General features: G+C 36.4%; 1 protein-coding gene and 2 long non-coding RNA genes across 3 annotated transcripts; 1 reads left to right on the top strand and 2 right to left on the bottom strand.

Moving 5' to 3' along the window:
- Positions 1–1,648: 1,648 nt before the first annotated feature.
- LOC149956315 (uncharacterized) lies at positions 1,649–2,782 on the bottom strand. The gene is made up of 2 exons (XR_016478473.1): positions 2,453–2,782; positions 1,649–2,181 (listed from the first exon to the last, which is right to left on the bottom strand). It is a non-coding gene; the product is annotated as an uncharacterized LOC149956315 (long non-coding RNA).
- On the top strand, positions 2,677–6,536 carry LOC149956314 (uncharacterized). The gene is made up of 3 exons (XR_016478474.1): positions 2,677–2,895; positions 2,949–3,022; positions 5,725–6,536. It is a non-coding gene; the product is annotated as an uncharacterized LOC149956314 (long non-coding RNA).
- Positions 6,537–12,055: 5,519 nt separating this feature from the next.
- On the bottom strand, positions 12,056–13,189 carry LOC149956313 (uncharacterized protein F54H12.2-like). The gene has a single exon (XM_090166846.1). The coding sequence runs from the start codon at positions 13,187–13,189 to the stop codon at positions 12,056–12,058; it is 1,134 nt and encodes a 377-aa protein (XP_090022972.1).
- Between the last annotated feature and the right edge of the window lie 6,941 nt (positions 13,190–20,130).

Here is a 20,130-nt window from a genome sequence, read left to right as displayed (position 1 = left end):
TGTTGACATGGTTAGTGCACCCAAATACGGCGCAAGAATATCCAGGCATTTTGAAGCAATTATAGGTGACAAGACCTAAGACGAAAATATTTAATTAAGAAATGCATTACTTAATAATATTTATATTGTAATAAAGCTCGTACTTACCAAAATTTTACGTCGAATCGTTAAGCCTTGCCCATAAGCCCAAAGGCAAAAACCGGCGTGTTTACGCCAAACGCGAACTATTGAAATACGAAATAATGCGAGGCGGGCTGCAAATCTCTCCTTTCGCGAAACGTGTTTTCGAGAACCCATTGACGTCACTCTATAGGGGCGCGTACTCTCTACCCTCCCTACAAACACCTGAGGATTTTCTCTCCGAAAATGGGCTCTATCGGCCAACCTCTTAGTGCCTGCATGATTTTACGAACCTTGAACCCTAACGAACTTTTCCGTAAGAAAACCAGCCTAGAGTGAAAGTTCGTATACTAGGCTGCAACCCACAAGTACCCGGCAGTACTGTACGGGGGAGGTAATAGGGGATGAAATGAGTGCTAAAATATGCCTACCCTCTTTAGTGAAAACTATGTATTAGTCATGTGTTCCAATATTGGGAATTGAAAACTTCAGGAAGGTCACAACGTATTTAAAAGTTAAATGTTCATACACGCGTATAAAAATGCGGATAATTTAAGACACGTATAATCAGTATGTAATCCAAAAAATAAATGTCCGTTAAGTTAAGTATCGCGAATAAAGAAGGGCCAAACTTGAACATATACGAGGCGTGGAAGCCAACGGTGAGTATAAAACGAGATGCAGTAGAATGCCGTACGCGTACAAATCAAAAGGCAAAACATATTGTGGACCGATTAAAATTGACACATTAAAAAAAGGAAAATTAAACCAATTAGAATGTAAAACAATTAATAATAACAGTATTGATATGATAGAATCGCGCCGTTCACAATATTAATCTTAAAAAAAAAAAAAAAAAAACAAACACACAGCGGTAGAGAACGACGCCCAGCCACTGAGTTTAGTTTGCGAGACCACGGCCGCTCGTCGCTGGTTTCGCGAAACACAGATTCACACAGATGGCTAGAAAAATTGCAGAACATGTGCCAGGAATTCAGATAGCCGTAATTAATGAATAAAAACCCCGTGCGAAGAACAAAACACACAAAACCTCGCACAAAACGCAAGCCGAGTGCTTCAAATACAGAAAACAGCAGACATGGGAAAACAAAAACACGAAATACCCGAGTAAAAGTACGGAAATCGTGAGTAGTTAGGTGCCGTATTCCTAGCCAAAAGGGGGCGTGGCTACCGCGTCCCCAGCTGCGTGACGGGGGGGAATGAAGCGGGGATTCGCGATTCCGCCCCCCCTCGGGCGCGTGTCACGCGTGCACTCGTGCGTAACGAGCACAGGTGTTAATTAATTAGCCTAGTTAGTCGACCTGTTCAAGGTCAAAAGGGTGAATATTAATGAGCGTGGTATTGTTTTACCGTTAGGGGTCATTGACCTGTTAGATAGTAACATGTGTTTAGGATCATCAAGTAGTTATATTATATGTTTGAATATTAATTTTTGGCGGGAAAGTGTAAGCGTAGCGTGTATAAAAATCAACAAGTGGTTAAACTCTTTAGGTTTATTAATGTACACTTATGTTTGACATGAATATTAATATAAGGCTTAAGTTTGTACCTTTATAATTAACCGTTAGGGTTCATGACCTGGTTGCTATATGGTTGTTAAAGTTTTGGCGCGAATTTAACATGTGTTCTGAAGACCGTTAGAAATTGTAAGCGTCGATTAACAAGTGTTTAAACCATTTAGGTTTATTATATGTTTGAATATTAATTTTTACCGGGAAAATGTTAGCGTCGCGGGCATAAATCAGCAAGTGTTTAAACAAAAATAGTTAAAAAGGTGTATTGAATATTTTCGGTTTGACCAACACCGAACCATAAATCTCTAAGTATAAGACTTCTTCAGGTGTCCAGAGTCCAGGATCAGCAGTGTCCAAATATTTAGTTGCTGAAACCCTTTTTGACCTTCATCCTCTAATTCGAAATTTAAGACTTCTTCAGATGTCCAGAGTCCAGGATTATCAGTGTCCAAATATTTAGTTGCTGAAACTCTTTTGACTCCCATAGAACTCGTATTGAATTCATTATACCAGATGGCCATTATTCCTATTATACAAAGCATAAAGTTTACGATAAATAACTTAACATTTTATATTGACATTTCGAATTTACCGCGCCTCCACGAAAATCCCTACTTTCCAAGCGCACTAGCGCCATCTATTGTACTAAATCACTACCATAAAAATATATTTTTGGGCTGTTAAAAATATATAAAATAAATATCAGTCTAATTTGTTTAATATATACCAATATTCATAACACTTTATAATTAATATAATATAACATTTAACCTAACCGATAATTTTAAGCAACTCGCCTCCTGAAAAATTGCCAAAATCTCTCCTTTCCAAGCCCACTAGCGCCATCTATGTATTACGTTGCAAGATTACCATAAAAATATATTTTCGAACAAAAACTTTTTTAAATATATAGCATAAATATCAGGCTAATTTGTTTATTATATATCAATATTAATAACACTTTATAAATTACTAAATTTTTTATATATAATATTTAAGTTAGATGGCGCCACTTTCTTCACCCAGCATCTTAAGCAACGCGGTCGAATTCGCCATTCTCCAAAAGAAAGTTAAGCCAGAAGTATTGTTAAGATAATGTTTTAAGTTTTGAACGTTTTAAATAGGATTTCGGGCACTCTAGTTATTGCTAATGGGAACTAAATTGTGCTAAGTATCTAACCGCGTAACTTTTAACATTTTTTTAGATTTCTAGGAATTATATTGGCCGCATACTTTCTAGGTAAAATTTTAGGCTTAAAAATGAACATTTTTTAAAATATTTTAACGTTCTAGGATGTACGCCATTACTAACGGCCATTGGTGAAGCTCAACGAACAGTAACGGACTCATCATTGTCATTTGACAAGGTAAAAAACTATAATTTTGAGCTAGTATTTTGTTTTGGGTCGTATATATAAATATATATATATATATATATATATATATATATATATATATATATATATATATATATATATATATATATATATATATATATATATATATATATATATATATTGTATTATTCAATTTAAATAAGGTGTATGATAGAAAGATTTATGGGAGGTCGGGGGGGTTAAACTGGGTACGAGGCCCCGTCAAAAAGTTTCTCCAGCGCCACCAAGTGAGGCGTTTTAGAACGTATGTCGGGGAAACATTAAGTTGTTTTAAGACTAGCTTAACACACATTTTTTGGTGGAATATTTTAAAATAATTTGAATGTTATTATAAGTATATTACCATGTCGAGAGAGATCCCAGCTACTAGTAGATTGTTGATTTTTCATAAGGAACGTAAGACTTTTTATCAGAAACATTAACGAATTGTGAGAAAACATGGAAAAAATCCCGTCCTTTTATATCAGTAAATCCAGGAAAAACTGGAAATCAGAATCAGGTTATCGATAACTAGAGGTGAATAGCCCTATAAATTAGAAAGGAATGTCATAGTATATAACCAGTTGTTAATATCGTATCTAATTAAAGTTTACGTGGTGGTTCAGACTAGTGGCCATATTATTTTTGCAATGGACGATCTATTTTTAACATTACCGAGTAACGCTTCGAGCGATTTATACCCGGAAAATACAGCGTCTACTTATAAAGTAAATTTAGGACGACCTTTAAATGTACCTTCAAATTTTGAAGTTGGAATTAGCGAAATTATATTACCGCCAACATGGGAAAATATTACAGAAAAAAACCGGTCATTTTTAGCAGTTTCCACGACAACCGTTAAAAACGTGCAACCGTTTACATACTTTAAAATATCAGTGAAAGTGGGTAAAATTGAAGCGGAGAAAGACCAGAATGGAAATATCCTTCGATATAGTGTCGTGCGAAAACTTATTGCAGCGCTTAATGAAAGTTTAAAAGAATTCGGGCTTGATAATGAAATTAAAATTGGACTCCACACAAAACCAAACGGGCTCTGTTGGAATTTGATAACCACCAATAACTACCATATTAGAATTCCAAATGGACCAATTAAAGAGCTTCTCGATTTTGAACCTAACATAAATCCATATCGGAAAGACGGATTTCATATTGGGTCATATTTTTGTACGAAACCTTTTGCTGGTTATATAAAGTCCTTATCGTTAAATAACTTTAATTACATTGAAATTAGAAGTGATAATGTACAAGACGCCGCGTTTAGAGTCGAAACTCGAATTGATTATCAAATACCGACTGGTGCTTACTCGAGTGTCCAAGACATTTTAGACGCAATGATGTTAACCTTGGATGAGGAAATAAGGGATAAATTTCAATTAACCATTAACCATAATGGATCCGTTCACATTGGAGCCGCGGCGGGGTTTGCAATTATATTTCATTCATCTGAGAAAGGTCTCGGTGAAATGCTAGGCTTTACGCGCTTTAGTGAACTCTTGGCCAATACAGATAGTCTCTACGCTGCTGATTTATCAATGGGAGCCAGAACACTATATATATATTCAAATTTAATATATCCTCAATATGTAGGCGATACGTTTGCCCCTTTGATGAAAATAATACCGCTAGCTGGAAATGATAAGCCGTTTGAAAAATCTATTATTTTTGACAAAATTGATTACTATCCTTTGAGAACAAATAATACAGAAATAGTTGACATTGACATGAAAACGGATTTTGGCGAAACAATAGCCTTTATAAACGGAAAAAGTGTCGTTAGACTTCATTTGAGACGAAATGGCCGACAGTGAAAGTTATTTCAAATATTACCGCGAACAATATGGTGGCGGACCATTTTTTGCCGGACCTGTTTATCAACGGGGAAGAGGCGTGGGCGGAATTTTTAAAAAGCTGATAAAATATATAACACCCATTATCAAACCCGTGACCAATGAGGCTTTTGGAGTAGGCAAGAGATGGTGGCAAATTCGATGACTATATTCGGCTTTTTTACAAAATCAAAGTTCAAAATTCGTCGTATCCAAAAGACATAATTACATTAGAACAAAAACTTAATTATTTACGAGACTTTAATGAAATTGACGGGTTAGATTTAAATTTAGACGATATAACCGATAATCCCGCTTTAAAAGCTATTGGCAAACTTAGTCTAAACAGTCTGTGGGGCAAAAATTCCATTAATTTAAATCGAGGCCAAGGTGTTTTTATTAATTCTTATAAGGAATTAGTCGAAATTTTGGCCGATAAAACCAAAGAATTAACGGATTTTAAACTACTAGACGATGATATAGCCTTAGTCACCACTCGTTTTCGGGAAGACTACGTTCCAACTTATCGGAAAGGGTCACCAACGATAGGCGCGTTTGTAGCCAGTTACGGCCGTATTAAATTATACAAATTAATGGCTCAAATTGGTTCTAATTTAAATTACGTCGATACTGATTCTGCTTTTCTTTATATGAGTAAAGACTTAAATATTCCGCTAGGGACTACCCTAGGTACATTAGCTGACCAGTATCCCAATGAAAATATAAAAGCCTTTGTTTCCTTGGGATGTAAAGCTTATTCAATTTTATTCGAATCTGGAAAGATTGTTACTAAACTTAAGGGCATTACATTGACTAAAAAAAATCAGTCAATTGTCAACTTTGAAGCTTTGAAGGACCTCGCTACACGCAACCAACAATTGAAATACAGCGTCGAAGTCCCATTTAACGTGAAACGTTTAAAAACGGGGCAGCTATTCCAAAAACCAGCTGAAAAACTCGTTGGATTTACGTCTAACAAGCGAATCTTCAAGAGCGACGGTACCAGTATTCCCTTCGGCTACAAAAATGTCAGTAACGCGGCTCAAGTTTAAATCGCCGACCACGTTCCTCATCAGTGGACCGAGTCGATGCGGAAAAACAGTTTGGACTTTTCGGCTTTTAAAAAATCGACACACGCTGTTCGAGAAACCTCCCGAGCGAATCATTTATTGTTATAATATTTGGTCGGAAAAATTCAATGAGCTTAAAAAAATTATACCTGATATCGAGTTTCATCAGGGTTTATTAAGTGAGAAACCGGAAGAAATATTTGATAGTTCTATAAATAACTTGCTCGTTCTCGACGATCTCTCTCAAAGTTGCTTAAATAACGCGTACGTTTCGGAATTATTTCGTGTTGGTAGTCACCACTTAAATTTAACTATATTATTCTAAACCCAAAATGTTTTTGGTCAAGGTCGAGCGGCTCGCGATATTAGCTTGAACTCATCGTACATTGTTCTATTTAAGAGTCCGCGTGATCCTAGTATTTCCTAATAACCCAAATTTTCTAAGTACTGTGTACAATAATGTAACTGCTTCTCGACCCTATTCTAATATTGTTTTAGATTTAAATCAAGAAACACCAGAACATTTCAAAGTGCGAACAAATTGCTTATTTGAAGAGGGCCCAATGATAACTTTTCTAGAGTAATGGTGACGGGTTTAAAAATAATGTTTAAAAAAAAAGTATTCTGTTAAATATATTCTATAAAAAATATGTGAAAATGTTTTCATTGTATAAATTCTTTGTGTTTTTGAATAAATTTGAATGTATTTATAAAATTGTTTCATTACGTAAGATGACTTGGCCACGAGCGATACGGGAACATAAACCTTATTTAACGCTCATTAAAAAAGCTTCCCCCAGTCAGCGCAAATTTTTAATTAAAAACGCTAGTCCCGAACAATTAAACTCTATTTCTAATATTTGTCTTAATATTACCCGGGGGGCGCTAAATGTAGGCGCAAATAGGAAAAAAATATTACAGCGCTATAAAGCGTGCATCAGAAAACTTGCTCGTAAAAATTAAACCGACTTAAACCGTCGAAAAATTCTAATATCTCAGCGAGGCGGATTCTGGGGTGCAATTCTCGGTTCATTAATTCCCGTGGTTCTTAACCGAATTATTAATCGATGAAAAAATTCGTTTTAGTCCCCGCTGATAGCTATTTTAGCGATACGGCCAAATTAATAGACATTATTCAAAATCAAATGAAAAGTATCATAAATAAACCGATTAAAGTAGGAAGTGAGGAGGATACGTTACGAGAGTATTTAACTATGCTTCAAAGGTACTTTAAAATTAAAGAATTTCAAGGAGTCCCCGCCGTTCGTTTAGAGCCCCCAGCGATACCTCCTCCATCGAATACGTTAGCTCCTCTTCTCGCACCGGCGCAGATTATACGGCCCGTGGCCCCTCTTCTCGCACCAGCGCAGATGATACGACCCGTAGCTACACCAACAAATTCTCCGAGAAATGTCTCTCGCGGTTCCCCCGTTTCACCCAGTACTACGTTGATTTCTCCCGATCCGATTCCCGTTTATCTACACGCGGAACCGAGACCCCCTCTTCGACCTACTCCCCCAGTCCCGGCGTTTCTACCGGATCATTTGATAGCGGAGTCAACACCGAATATTCCCGAAGCCGTCCACGAAGCACTCCGCCGCGAGTTTGATCCTCTTTCAAGTAGTACACCACGCCGTTCCGAAAGTACCAGTAACATAAGGAACCTCTTCAATACGTCTGAAGGCGCGACGGGTACTACACGAGACAGCGACGTAACGTATAGGCCATCGGCTGAAAGCGTGGAGAATTTATCGGAGGCTGTGTCTCTACCATTTTCGGATAAAGATTTACAAACGAATGAAAAGCACGTGAAGAGGAGACTAAATGTTCGCAAACCTTATCCGACACCTAAAAACAGACGCCGCGCATTAAGCCCTCTTAAAAAATGGAAAAATTGATACAATAAAAAATTTATTGATTACAATATTTATTTTCGTGATTCATTAAATGCAGACACATATTCCATAACGAGATTATGTCATTGATATACAGGGTCTTTTTTTTTGCTCGGAAAAGTGTTTTTTTTTTCAAAAACTATTTATAGTACCGATTTCAAATTTGGAAGGTCAATTCTCTATACCGGGGGACATCAGTTTGAGAAATTTGAGCGTTTTCGGTAATGTTTTTCACCAATTTTGAAAAATTATTTTTCGACCACTAGGTGCGAGATAAAACATTTCTATTATAAAGTTGTAGGCCGTCATCGAAAACCCTTAAAAATTGTTCACTCGACGAAAAACAATTTATTTATCAGTGAAAATTCGAGCTTGAAAAATTTACAAGTTGGTGAAGCCAAATTACGATTGTTTGAAACGATAATTGAAACCGAATTACCTAATCCAGTTGAAACTTTGGTTAAAAAAACGACCGGATTTAAAAAACACGAGGCTATAGGTCAATCCTAAACATGCATTGGGTATTTAAAGGAAAACTTTGGGAGATTATTATCAGTGTTTGATAATATTTCGAACAATGCCTCGTTATTCAGTAGCTGAGCGTACCGAGATAGTTGCCATTTACTATGGAGAAGCAGCGCAAAACCTTAGAAGAGTGACTGAAATCTTCGCAGAAAGACATCCAAATGGAGCACCATCTGTAAATACAGTAAGACGAGCAATTCACGATTTCAATCAATTTGGTCACTTGCAACCTAGGTTTCGCGGATTGGGTCAACCGGATTTAGACTTCGAGAACAATGTACTCGCGTACTTTGTGGCATATCCTCGTCACAGTTGCGCTAACGCCGCTGCTGATTTGGGTTGTTCTGCAAATCGTGTGTGGAAAATTCTTCGTAAGAATCGCTATCACCCATACAGAGCTACGCTCCACCAAGGACTAATTGACGGAGACCATCAAAGACGTTATGAATTTAGCAACTGGTTACTAAATGCTGTCCAAGAAGATAGACAATTTTTGCGCCATGTTTTGTTCTCCGACGAAGCGTCATTTTCTAGAGATGGGCCCTTTAATCATCAAAACAGCCATCTTTGGTCTGACATCAACCCACATTGGGGTTTTGAATATCATCACCAGGTTCAATTTGAACGGGTCAATGTTTGGGTTGGACTTGTTGGAAACCGTTTGATTGGTCCCTTTTTCCTTCCGACGAACCTCAACGGCCAAAGGTATTTACATTTTCTACAGAACGAACTGAGTGACGCAATCGACGACCTTCCATTGGCTGAAAGACGTCAGTTGTGGTTTCAGCAAGATGGCGCCCCTCCGCATTTTTCCCGGCAAGTAACTGAGCACCTCAACAACGAGTTTCCTGAAAGGTGGATAGGGAGAAATGGTCCAGTGCATTGGCCAGCAAGGTCACCTGACCTAACACCGCTGGATTATTTTCTCTGGGGATTCGTTAAAGCAAAGGTATACGCCACGCCCATTGAAACTAGGGAGGAACTCATTAGACGAATAATCAGTGCTTGCCGAGACGTCACACCAGAAATGGTAGAGAAAGCGTTTGAGAACTTAATTGTCCGCGCACAAACCTGTGTTGCAGCCAATTGTGATATTATTGAAAATGTTTTGTAAAAATTTATGTGAATAAAATATCTGCATTAAAAAACCAAACGTGTACATTTTTTCAAGTGTGAAAACTCTACTACGTTGGTATTAGACTTGTTCCCTTTTCAATTATCGTTTCAAACAATCGTAATTTGGCTTCTCCAACTTGTAAATTTTTCAAGCTCGAATTTTCACTGATAAATAAGTTGTTTTTCGTCGAGTGAACAATTTTTAAGGGTTTTCGATGACGGCCTACAACTTTATAATAGACATTTTTTATCTCGCACCTAGTGGTCGAAAAATAATTTTTCAAAATTGGTGAAAAACATTACCGAAAACGCTCAAATTTCTCAAACTGATGTCCCCCGGTATAGAGAATTGACCTTCCAAATTTGAAATCGGTACTATAAATAGTTGGAAAAAAAACACTTTTCCGAGCAAAAAAAAAAGACCCTGTATAGAGTATCATTATACATATCTAATATTTCTCTATAAGTATACCCCGAACATTTACATACGATATAAAATAAACAATGAGCACCGCATGTTTCCGAGTCAATTGGTTGGATAATATTTTTATTATATACCCACTTTTTAGCTAAATGACCCAAATTAAAATTGTACGTAACAGGTGAATTTCCAAACGAACAGAAAAATTCTCCCTTTCCCGATTCAATAAACACAGCGACCCAATGAGAACCTGGTTCCGTCGAGTCGTCCGTATTTATAATAAAACAATACGTTTTCTGTTTCGGCGCTTTTTTGGGAATCGCGTCTTTGGAAAATGTACCAATATAAAATGGGCGCGTTCTATAATCACATTTCTAAAATTCATCAAGCTGATTAGTATTCATGATAGAATCTTTTGTAGTTCTTCGGGATAGAATGAACCCAAGATGACTTGATTATTTTGATCTTGTATGACGTAAACAGGACGAGGTCTATTAATCACTCTCTTAATAGTAAACACTTCCTTCGACCAGTATCCCTTGTAGCCTTTAGTAAACGCTTTCGGGGCTTTTGTTAATCGAACACGTTCACCGACTTTGAATTTGGCTTTTTCCCTAATTGATTTTTTACCGTAAAGATTTTTCCAAACTAAATGCTCATTATCAACCGTTACTTCACACGGTTTGAACCCGGTCGACCTGTGTACACTGTTATTATACGATCTAACAATTTTCGGTAAATCCTTAATGAAATTTGGTTTCTTAGTTTTAGTAATTAAACGATATATTTTGTTCTCGAGAGTTCTATTGGCGCGTTCTACGATTCCGCATTTTATGTCCCCGTAACTTACAAAATGTTTTATACCGTTCTTTTTTAAATAATCCTGTACGGTCTTATTAAGAAATTCCTTCCCTTGATCCGTATTAATTTTCATGGGTTTATTAACTTTGTGAATTTTTTTTAGCGCCTGTAGAACGTCTTTCCCGCTCTTTGTTTTCAAAGGTAACGCGGATAAAAAGCGCGATAAAACGTCAATGTTAACTAAAATATAATTATAATCCGGTTTCAACTCGTCCAAAACTATTAAATCCATTTGATGAATTTCATTCAGTGACGTCACATATGTTGGTGTACGAGCAAATTTAAGCTTTCGGTCTCTATGCAACGTATAGGGGTCTTGCGTTAACAACCATTTTTTAATTTTGGTCTTTGGAATTAAGGGCAAACTTTTTTCTAATCGCTTGATACCGCCTAATCCCCCTGGATTTTCAGGATCGTAATAGACTTTCTCTATGGTTTTATTCATGGCCGCGCGCTTTGACCTTTTAACTTGTAATAAAAATTAAACAAACCATATTCTTAAATTTATACCATTTATTAAAACAAAAATTCTGTAATAATTTCATTTACATCGTTAACCATTGCATGAAATAAATTATGTATGTTTAAAGAACAATGTGGGTAGTTTTCGTTAAAATTATTTAGAGTCTTTTGATAATTGACCAGAGGAAGAGCTCTTTTCACATTAGCCTCAAGCCTTTCAGACCAATGCGAAGCTACGGGAAGGCACGTAATGTCATGAGCCAATTGAAAGTGACAAGCTGTATTTTCGCAGGATCCCGTTAACGACATTAGAATCTCGGTTAATTCGTCTTTAATACATTTCTTCATACACTGGTAACAGTTTTTTCTCTCCTGAATTTCCGTATTAAGACTTAAGCGAATAATTTTTAACCGCTCCCAGCTTGTTTTACACATTGCAAAACCGTTTGAAGTCGAGTACAAGACATTATGCTTGTCATTAGCTCCGCGGACGTGCGAACGCAAATCAATAAATTTACCTCTTTGACATATAAATCCTTCGAGTTTTACGTAATCGGTTAGCCAACTATGAAATCGGGTTGGGGGTTTTGTCAAGTCAAAGAATGTGTCAATTTCATCGGAAAATGTCCATAAGTTTTCCCAAACGTTAAGATTAAATGAAACGTATTTTCTATGCCCTTGGCGTTTAATTTTAAGATCGGTACCCGGAATGTCATTTGAAAGAAAAATTTCCAGTTTATCGGAGAGATAATGAGAGCGTGACATGGTTGAACGATTGCAAGCGAGGAACTGTTAAACCGCTTAAGGTAAAGTGCTTTAAATGGGTTTTATTCGGCGTTATAAATTACTTTGCGATCGCGTGTTAACAAAATCTCATTATCGAATTCAAAATACATTATACATGTCACATTATGTGTTAATGCGTTTTTAAATTGCACATCGAGTCGTAAACTACCGTCCTTTCTAAGAGACATATAATCCCCACTAGCATTGTTGTCGCTTGTTAGATCGAATAGATACATGTTATACCCGTATTTAAAATTTTTAAAACTTAGGAAATTACCACGGTCGGCCCCATCGATCCCCATCGCGGAAAATAGACTCTGATAAGGTAAACAATAATTCCCTTCGTCGTAGTCCATTTGGAACCCATCGGGAGGATAACGATCAGGACCCACCGAGAGGGACAAATCGGTCACGTTTAAATGTTCAAATTGTAAACTATTACTATTCAATGACCCGATAAACGCATCTTCCTTGACAAAAACCACAATAGCTCGTTTCGGTAATCTACCTAAAATGATGTTATCGCGGTTTATACTCGTTAGGCCTCTCGCTACGCTAAAATTTTTAACAATCGTTTGCGTTAAGGGATAGATAGCTGGAATATCTGATTCTAGCATTTTTGCATGCGCCAATACGATTGAAGGATTAACTTTAACTTTTGTCACGTACAAGTACGCTTGGTCTATAACTAATTTATAATCCTTGCCAGCTTCCATAGACATGACGGTAGTTAGGCGTGGGCTTCTAACTAAACGAAATCGTACCGAAACTTGGTTTAACATAAACTTATTAATTTTGCAAATATCAACAGACAAGGGCCCCATTATTTCAAAGGATTGCGATTCTTTTGATCTTGAGCCTCGCTTCAGGGCCCCGTTGGACTCTGACTTGAACGTATCTAACCACATTTCCGAAGGCTTGGTCGTAGAGTCCATATAAAAGAGGCCATTTTGGAGTTGCGAATTTTTTGCATCTTCTCCATAGTTGACTAATTTTTCAATGTAGGAACTGTAAGCGTAGCAGTTGTTCGCGGACTGGGTAGACGTATCCCCGAGATAACAATCGCATTGACTAAAAAGCGACCCTATTAGATTATTCGTTGGTGCCACTTTTGTTTCAGCGGCGGGGACATTCGATCCCTCGTTATGTAAAAGTCTCAGTTTCAATTTTAACATAGTTTTGGATAAATCCATATATAAATCTTCCGACGCGGGAATAAAAAATTCCAGAGGGCCATTGTCCGATAAATTGTTTGTTGGTAAATATCTTATTTCCGTTGTGGTAATTACATTAGTATTGACCAATGGGCGTTGAAAAATATCCAGCTGACTTAGCATTCCCTCGTAAACCGCCATTATTATCCTAAAAAGTCAAGTTTGGTTCTTTTTGTAACTCTCCGTTTGGACACTTTTTTTCGTTTCCTAATGGGGCCCGTTCGTCGTTTACGGCTGCCACTGCCAGACTGATTTCTCGTTAATCGATCAGCCGCTTTATGTAATAAATTGCTACCGGCGATTCTTAAATTGTTCTTTAACGTTTCTTTAGGGTCATGTCCTTGTTTTAAATCTTGCCACCATCTCTTGCCTACTCCAAAAGCCTCATTGGTCACGGGTTTGATAATGGGTGTTATATATTTTATCAGCTTTTTAAAAATTCCGCCCACGCCTCTTCCCCGTTGATAAACAGGTCCGGCAAAAAATGGTCCGCCACCATATTGTTCGCGGTAATATTTGAAATAACTTTCACTGTCGGCCATTTCGTCTCAAATGAAGTCTAACGACACTTTTTCCGTTTATAAAGGCTATTGTTTCGCCAAAATCCGTTTTCATGTCAATGTCAACTATTTCTGTATTATTTGTTCTCAAAGGATAGTAATCAATTTTGTCAAAAATAATAGATTTTTCAAACGGCTTATCATTTCCAGCTAGCGGTATTATTTTCATCAAAGGGGCAAACGTATCGCCTACATATTGAGGATATATTAAATTTGAATATATATATAGTGTTCTGGCTCCCATTGATAAATCAGCAGCGTAGAGACTATCTGTATTGGCCAAGAGTTCACTAAAGCGCGTAAAGCCTAGCATTTCACCGAGACCTTTCTCAGATGAATGAAATATAATTGCAAACCCCGCCGCGGCTCCAATGTGAACGGATCCATTATGGTTAATGGTTAATTTAAATTTATCCCTTATTTCCTCATCCAAGGTTAACATCATTGCGTCTAAAATGTCTTGGACACTCGAGTAAGCACCAGTCGGTATTTGATAATCAATTCGAGTTTCGACTCTAAACGCGGCGTCTTGTACATTATCACTTCTAATTTCAATGTAATTAAAGTTATTTAACGATAAGGACTTTATATAACCAGCAAAAGGTTTCGTACAAAAATATGACCCAATATGAAATCCGTCTTTCCGATATGGATTTATGTTAGGTTCAAAATCGAGAAGCTCTTTAATTGGTCCATTTGGAATTCTAATATGGTAGTTATTGGTGGTTATCAAATTCCAACAGAGCCCGTTTGGTTTTGTGTGGAGTCCAATTTTAATTTCATTATCAAGCCCGAATTCTTTTAAACTTTCATTAAGCGCTGCAATAAGTTTTCGCACGACACTATATCGAAGGATATTTCCATTCTGGTCTTTCTCCGCTTCAATTTTACCCACTTTCACTGATATTTTAAAGTATGTAAACGGTTGCACGTTTTTAACGGTTGTCGTGGAAACTGCTAAAAATGACCGGTTTTTTCTGTAATATTTTCCCATGTTGGCGGTAATATAATTTCGCTAATTCCAACTTCAAAATTTGAAGGTACATTTAAAGGTCGTCCTAAATTTACTTTATAAGTAGACGCTGTATTTTCCGGGTATAAATCGCTCGAAGCGTTACTCGGTAATGTTAAAAATAGATCGTCCATTGCAAAAATAATATGGCCACTAGTCTGAACCACCACGTAAACTTTAATTAGATACGATATTAACAACTGGTTATATACTATGACATTCCTTTCTAATTTATATGGCTATTCACCTCTAGTTATCGATAACCTGATTCTGATTTCCAGTTTTTCCTGGATTTACTGATATAAAAGGACGGGATTTTTTCCATGTTTTCTCACAATTCGTTAATGTTTCTGATAAAAAGTCTTACGTTCCTTATGAAAAATCAACAATCTACTAGTAGCTGGGATCTCTCTCGACATGGTAATATACTTATAATAACATTCAAATTATTTTAAAATATTCCACCAAAAAATGTGTGTTAAGCTAGTCTTAAAACAACTTAATGTTTCCCCGACATACGTTCTAAAACGCCTCACTTGGTGGCGCTGGAGAAACTTTTTGACGGGGCCTCGTACCCAGTTTAACCCCCCCGACCTCCCATAAATCTTTCTATCATACACCTTATTTAAATTGAATAATACAATATATATATATATATATATATATATATATATATATATATATTTATATATACGACCCAAAACAAAATACTAGCTCAAAATTATAGTTTTTTACCTTGTCAAATGACAATGATGAGTCCGTTACTGTTCGTTGAGCTTCACCAATGGCCGTTAGTAATGGCGTACATCCTAGAACGTTAAAATATTTTAAAAAATGTTCATTTTTAAGCCTAAAATTTTACCTGGAAAGTATGCGGCCAATATAATTCCTAGAAATCTAAAAAATGTTAAAAGTTACGCGGTTAGATACTTAGCACAATTTAGTTCCCATTAGCAATAACTAGAGTGCCCGAAATCCTATTTAAAACGTTCAAAACTTAAAACATTATCTTAACAATACTTCTGGCTTAACTTTCTTTTGGAGAATGGCGAATTCGACCGCGTTGCTGAAGATGCTGGGTGAAGATGCTGGGTGAAGAAAGTGGCGCCATCTAACTTAAATATTATATATAAAAAATTTAGTAATTTATAAAGTGTTATTAATATTGATATATAATAAACAAATTAGCCTGATATTTATGCTATATATTTAAAAAAGTTTTTGTTCGAAAATATATTTTTATGGTAATCTTGCAACGTAATACATAGATGGCGCTAGTGGGCTTGGAAAGGAGAGATTTTGGCAATTTTTCAGGAGGCGAGTTGCTTAAAATTATCGGTTAGGTTAAATGTTATATTATATTAATTATAAAGTGTTATGAATATTGGTATATATTAAACAAATTAGACTGATATTTATTTTATATATTTTTAACAGCCCAAAAATATATTTTTATGGTAGTGATTTAGTACAATAGATGGCGCTAGTGCGCTTGGAAAGTAGGGATTTTCGTGGAGGCGCGGTAAATTCGAAATGTCAATATAAAATGTTAAGTTATTTATCGTAAACTTTATGCTTTGTATAATAGGAATAATGGCCATCTGGTATAATGAATTCAATACGAGTTCTATGGGAGTCAAAAGAGTTTCAGCAACTAAATATTTGGACACTGATAATCCTGGACTCTGGACATCTGAAGAAGTCTTAAATTTCGAATTAGAGGATGAAGGTCAAAAAGGGTTTCAGCAACTAAATATTTGGACACTGCTGATCCTGGACTCTGGACACCTGAAGAAGTCTTATACTTAGAGATTTATGGTTCGGTGTTGGTCAAACCGAAAATATTCAATACACCTTTTTAACTATTTTTGTTTAAACACTTGCTGATTTATGCCCGCGACGCTAACATTTTCCCGGTAAAAATTAATATTCAAACATATAATAAACCTAAATGGTTTAAACACTTGTTAATCGACGCTTACAATTTCTAACGGTCTTCAGAACACATGTTAAATTCGCGCCAAAACTTTAACAACCATATAGCAACCAGGTCATGAACCCTAACGGTTAATTATAAAGGTACAAACTTAAGCCATATATTAATATTCATGTCAAACATAAGTGTACATTAATAAACCTAAAGAGTTTAACCACTTGTTGATTTTTATACACGCTACGCTTACACTTTCCCGCCAAAAATTAATATTCAAACATATAATATAACTACTTGATGATCCTAAACACATGTTACTATCTAACAGGTCAATGACCCCTAACGGTAAAACAATACCACGCTCATTAATATTCACCCTTTTGACCTTGAACAGGTCGACTAACTAGGCTAATTAATTAACACCTGTGCTCGTTACGCACGAGTGCACGCGTGACACGCGCCCGAGGGGGGGCGGAATCGCGATTCCCCGCTTCATTCCCCCCCGTCACGCAGCTGGGGACGCGGTAGCCACGCCCCCTTTTGGCTAGGAATACGGCACCTAACTACTCACGATTTCCGTACTTTTACTCGGGTATTTCGTGTTTTTGTTTTCCCATGTCTGCTGTTTTCTGTATTTGAAGCACTCGGCTTGCGTTTTGTGCGAGGTTTTGTGTGTTTTGTTCTTCGCACGGGGTTTTTATTCATTAATTACGGCTATCTGAATTCCTGGCACGTGTTCTGCAATTTTTCTAGCCATCTGTGTGAATCTGTGTTTCGCGAAACCAGCGACGAGCGGCCGTGGTCTCGCAAACTAAACTCAGTGGCTGGGCGTCGTTCTCTACCGCTGTGTGTTTGTTTTTTTTTTTTTTTTTAAGATTAATATTGTGAACGGCGCGATTCTATCATATCAATACTGTTATTATTAATTGTTTTACATGCTAATTGGTTTAATTTTCCTTTTTTTAATGTGTCAATTTTAATCGGTCCACAATATGTTTTGCCTTTTGATTTGTACGCGTACGGCATTCTACTGCATCTCGTTTTATACTCACCGTTGGCTTCCACGCCTCGTATATGTTCAAGTTTGGCCCTTCTTTATTCGCGATACTTAACTTAACGGACATTTATTTTTTGGATTACATACTGATTATACGTGTCTTAAATTATCCGCATTTTTATAAGCGTGTATGAACATTTAACTTTTAAATACGTTGTGACCTTCCTGAAGTTTTCAATTCCCAATATTGGAACACATGACTAATACATAGTTTTCACTAAAGAGGGTAGGCATATTTTAGCACTCATTTCATCCCCTATTACCTCCCCCGTACAGTACTGCCGGGTACTTGTGGGTTGCAGCCTAGTATACGAACTTTCACTCTAGGCTGGTTTTCTTACGGAAAAGTTCGTTAGGGTTCAAGGTTCGTAAAATCATGCAGGCACTAAGAGGTTGGCCGATAGAGCCCATTTTCGGAGAGAAAATCCTCAGGTGTTTGTAGGGAGGGTAGAGAGTACGCGCCCCTATAGAGTGACGTCAATGGGTTCTCGAAAACACGTTTCGCGAAAGGAGAGATTTGCAGCCCGCCTCGCATTATTTCGTATTTCAATAGTTCGCGTTTGGCGTAAACACGCCGGTTTTTGCCTTTGGGCTTATGGGCAAGGCTTAACGATTCGACGTAAAATTTTGGTAAGTACGAGCTTTATTACAATATAAATATTATTAAGTAATGCATTTCTTAATTAAATATTTTCGTCTTAGGTCTTGTCACATATAATTGCTTCAAAATGCCTGGATATTCTTGCGCCGTATTTGGGTGCACTAACCATGTCAACAAAACCAGCAATCAAGTCATATCATATCATAGATTTCCTACCCAAGAACAAATTCGACAGATATGGATAGCGAAGTGTAATACGAAATATGCGCGTGTGTGTTCTCAACATTTCAAAACGGAGGATTTCAATCGCGATTTAAAAGCTGAACTGTTGAATTTAAAGCCAAAGAAAACGTTAACAAAGAATGCGATTCCATCTTTAATGTTATTTGATGAAGTTGGTAATAATAGTTCCTGTTTTAAAGAAAATAACGGTTCCAATTTATCTGATAAAAGTTCAAATATTAGTGATAGCGTTATATCATCACCTTGCAAATCATCGTGGTCAGCCAATATGGAAATCTTAATAGAAGTTGATGAAAGTTCCAGTTTAAAGGAAAACAAATGTGCTCATTTATCTGATAAAAGCTCAAATATTGATGTTCCGATATCGTCACCATGTTAATCATCGTATTTAGTAAATATGGAAATCGTAACTAATAGACCGATAAATTATTTTCTTAATCATGATGAAAGTTCATTCTTGTCTAAAATATACGAATGCAATTTTCAAAGCACTCCCAAATTTAAAAAAAGGAAACTGTGCCAAATACCAAAGATATCAAATCAAAGCGTAATTCTCCTTTCAGCAAAAAGGTAAAATACAGATTAATGTTTAATGATTCTCCAAAAAAACAGCCACCTATAAAGTCGCCAAACAAAACCCATTTATTACAATTAATTGAAAATTCGGAAACAATTAATTAGGAAGATTCTGGAATTAACTCCATATATGATAATCCAAATGTCAATGCATTAAATAATCAGTCTCCTCTAAGTCATCGTTGGAAATCGAATAGATTATCGTGTAAATGCAATTTCAAAGAAGTTTTGGCAAAGAATGGAAAGCTCCTTGCAGCACGCAGAGCAAATGCTAGAAAAGTTAAAAAACTATGTGACAGACTTTCAAAAAGGGATAAAAAATTGGTACGTTAGTGTGGAATAATTCTAGTCAATCCATCGAACTAAGAAAGTTGAGGAAAGATGTTAAAAGGTTGCAAAAAGAAAATAAAAACCTGAGAGAGAGCTACAGGAAGTATGAACAAGTTATTCAAAAGGTTTTTACGAAAAGTCAGATAAAAATGTTAAAAGGTGCCAAAAAAGTTAGGTGGAATAATGAAGATATAGCCAGAGCTTTTGCACTACGATATCTTAGCAAACGGGCATATATATATCTCAGAGAACAACGAAATATTCCAATGCCAAGCATTTCAACATTGAAAAAATACGCTTCCCAACTAGACTTCAGTTCAGGCATTCTACATGTTTTAAATATTATGAAAGCCAATGCAACACACATGCCAATTGTTGAAAAATTAGTAGTATTAACTTTTGATGAGGTGAAAGTTAGATCAGTTCTATAATACGATGTCAAAAATGACAAAATTATGGGTGAGCACAGTCAGCTCCAAGTCATAATGGCTCGTGGATTATTTTCAAGTTGGAAAAAACCAATTTACCTTGGCTTTGATGAAAAAATGACGGCTTATATATTATATAAGGCCATTGAAGAATTGAGCAAA

This window comes from Leiobunum rupestre, chromosome 2 (assembly GCF_980474605.1).
Source record: "Leiobunum rupestre chromosome 2, qqLeiRupe1.1.hap1, whole genome shotgun sequence".
NCBI lineage: Eukaryota > Metazoa > Arthropoda > Arachnida > Opiliones > Sclerosomatidae > Leiobunum > Leiobunum rupestre.
This window is presented reverse-complemented; position numbering and strand designations above follow the sequence as displayed.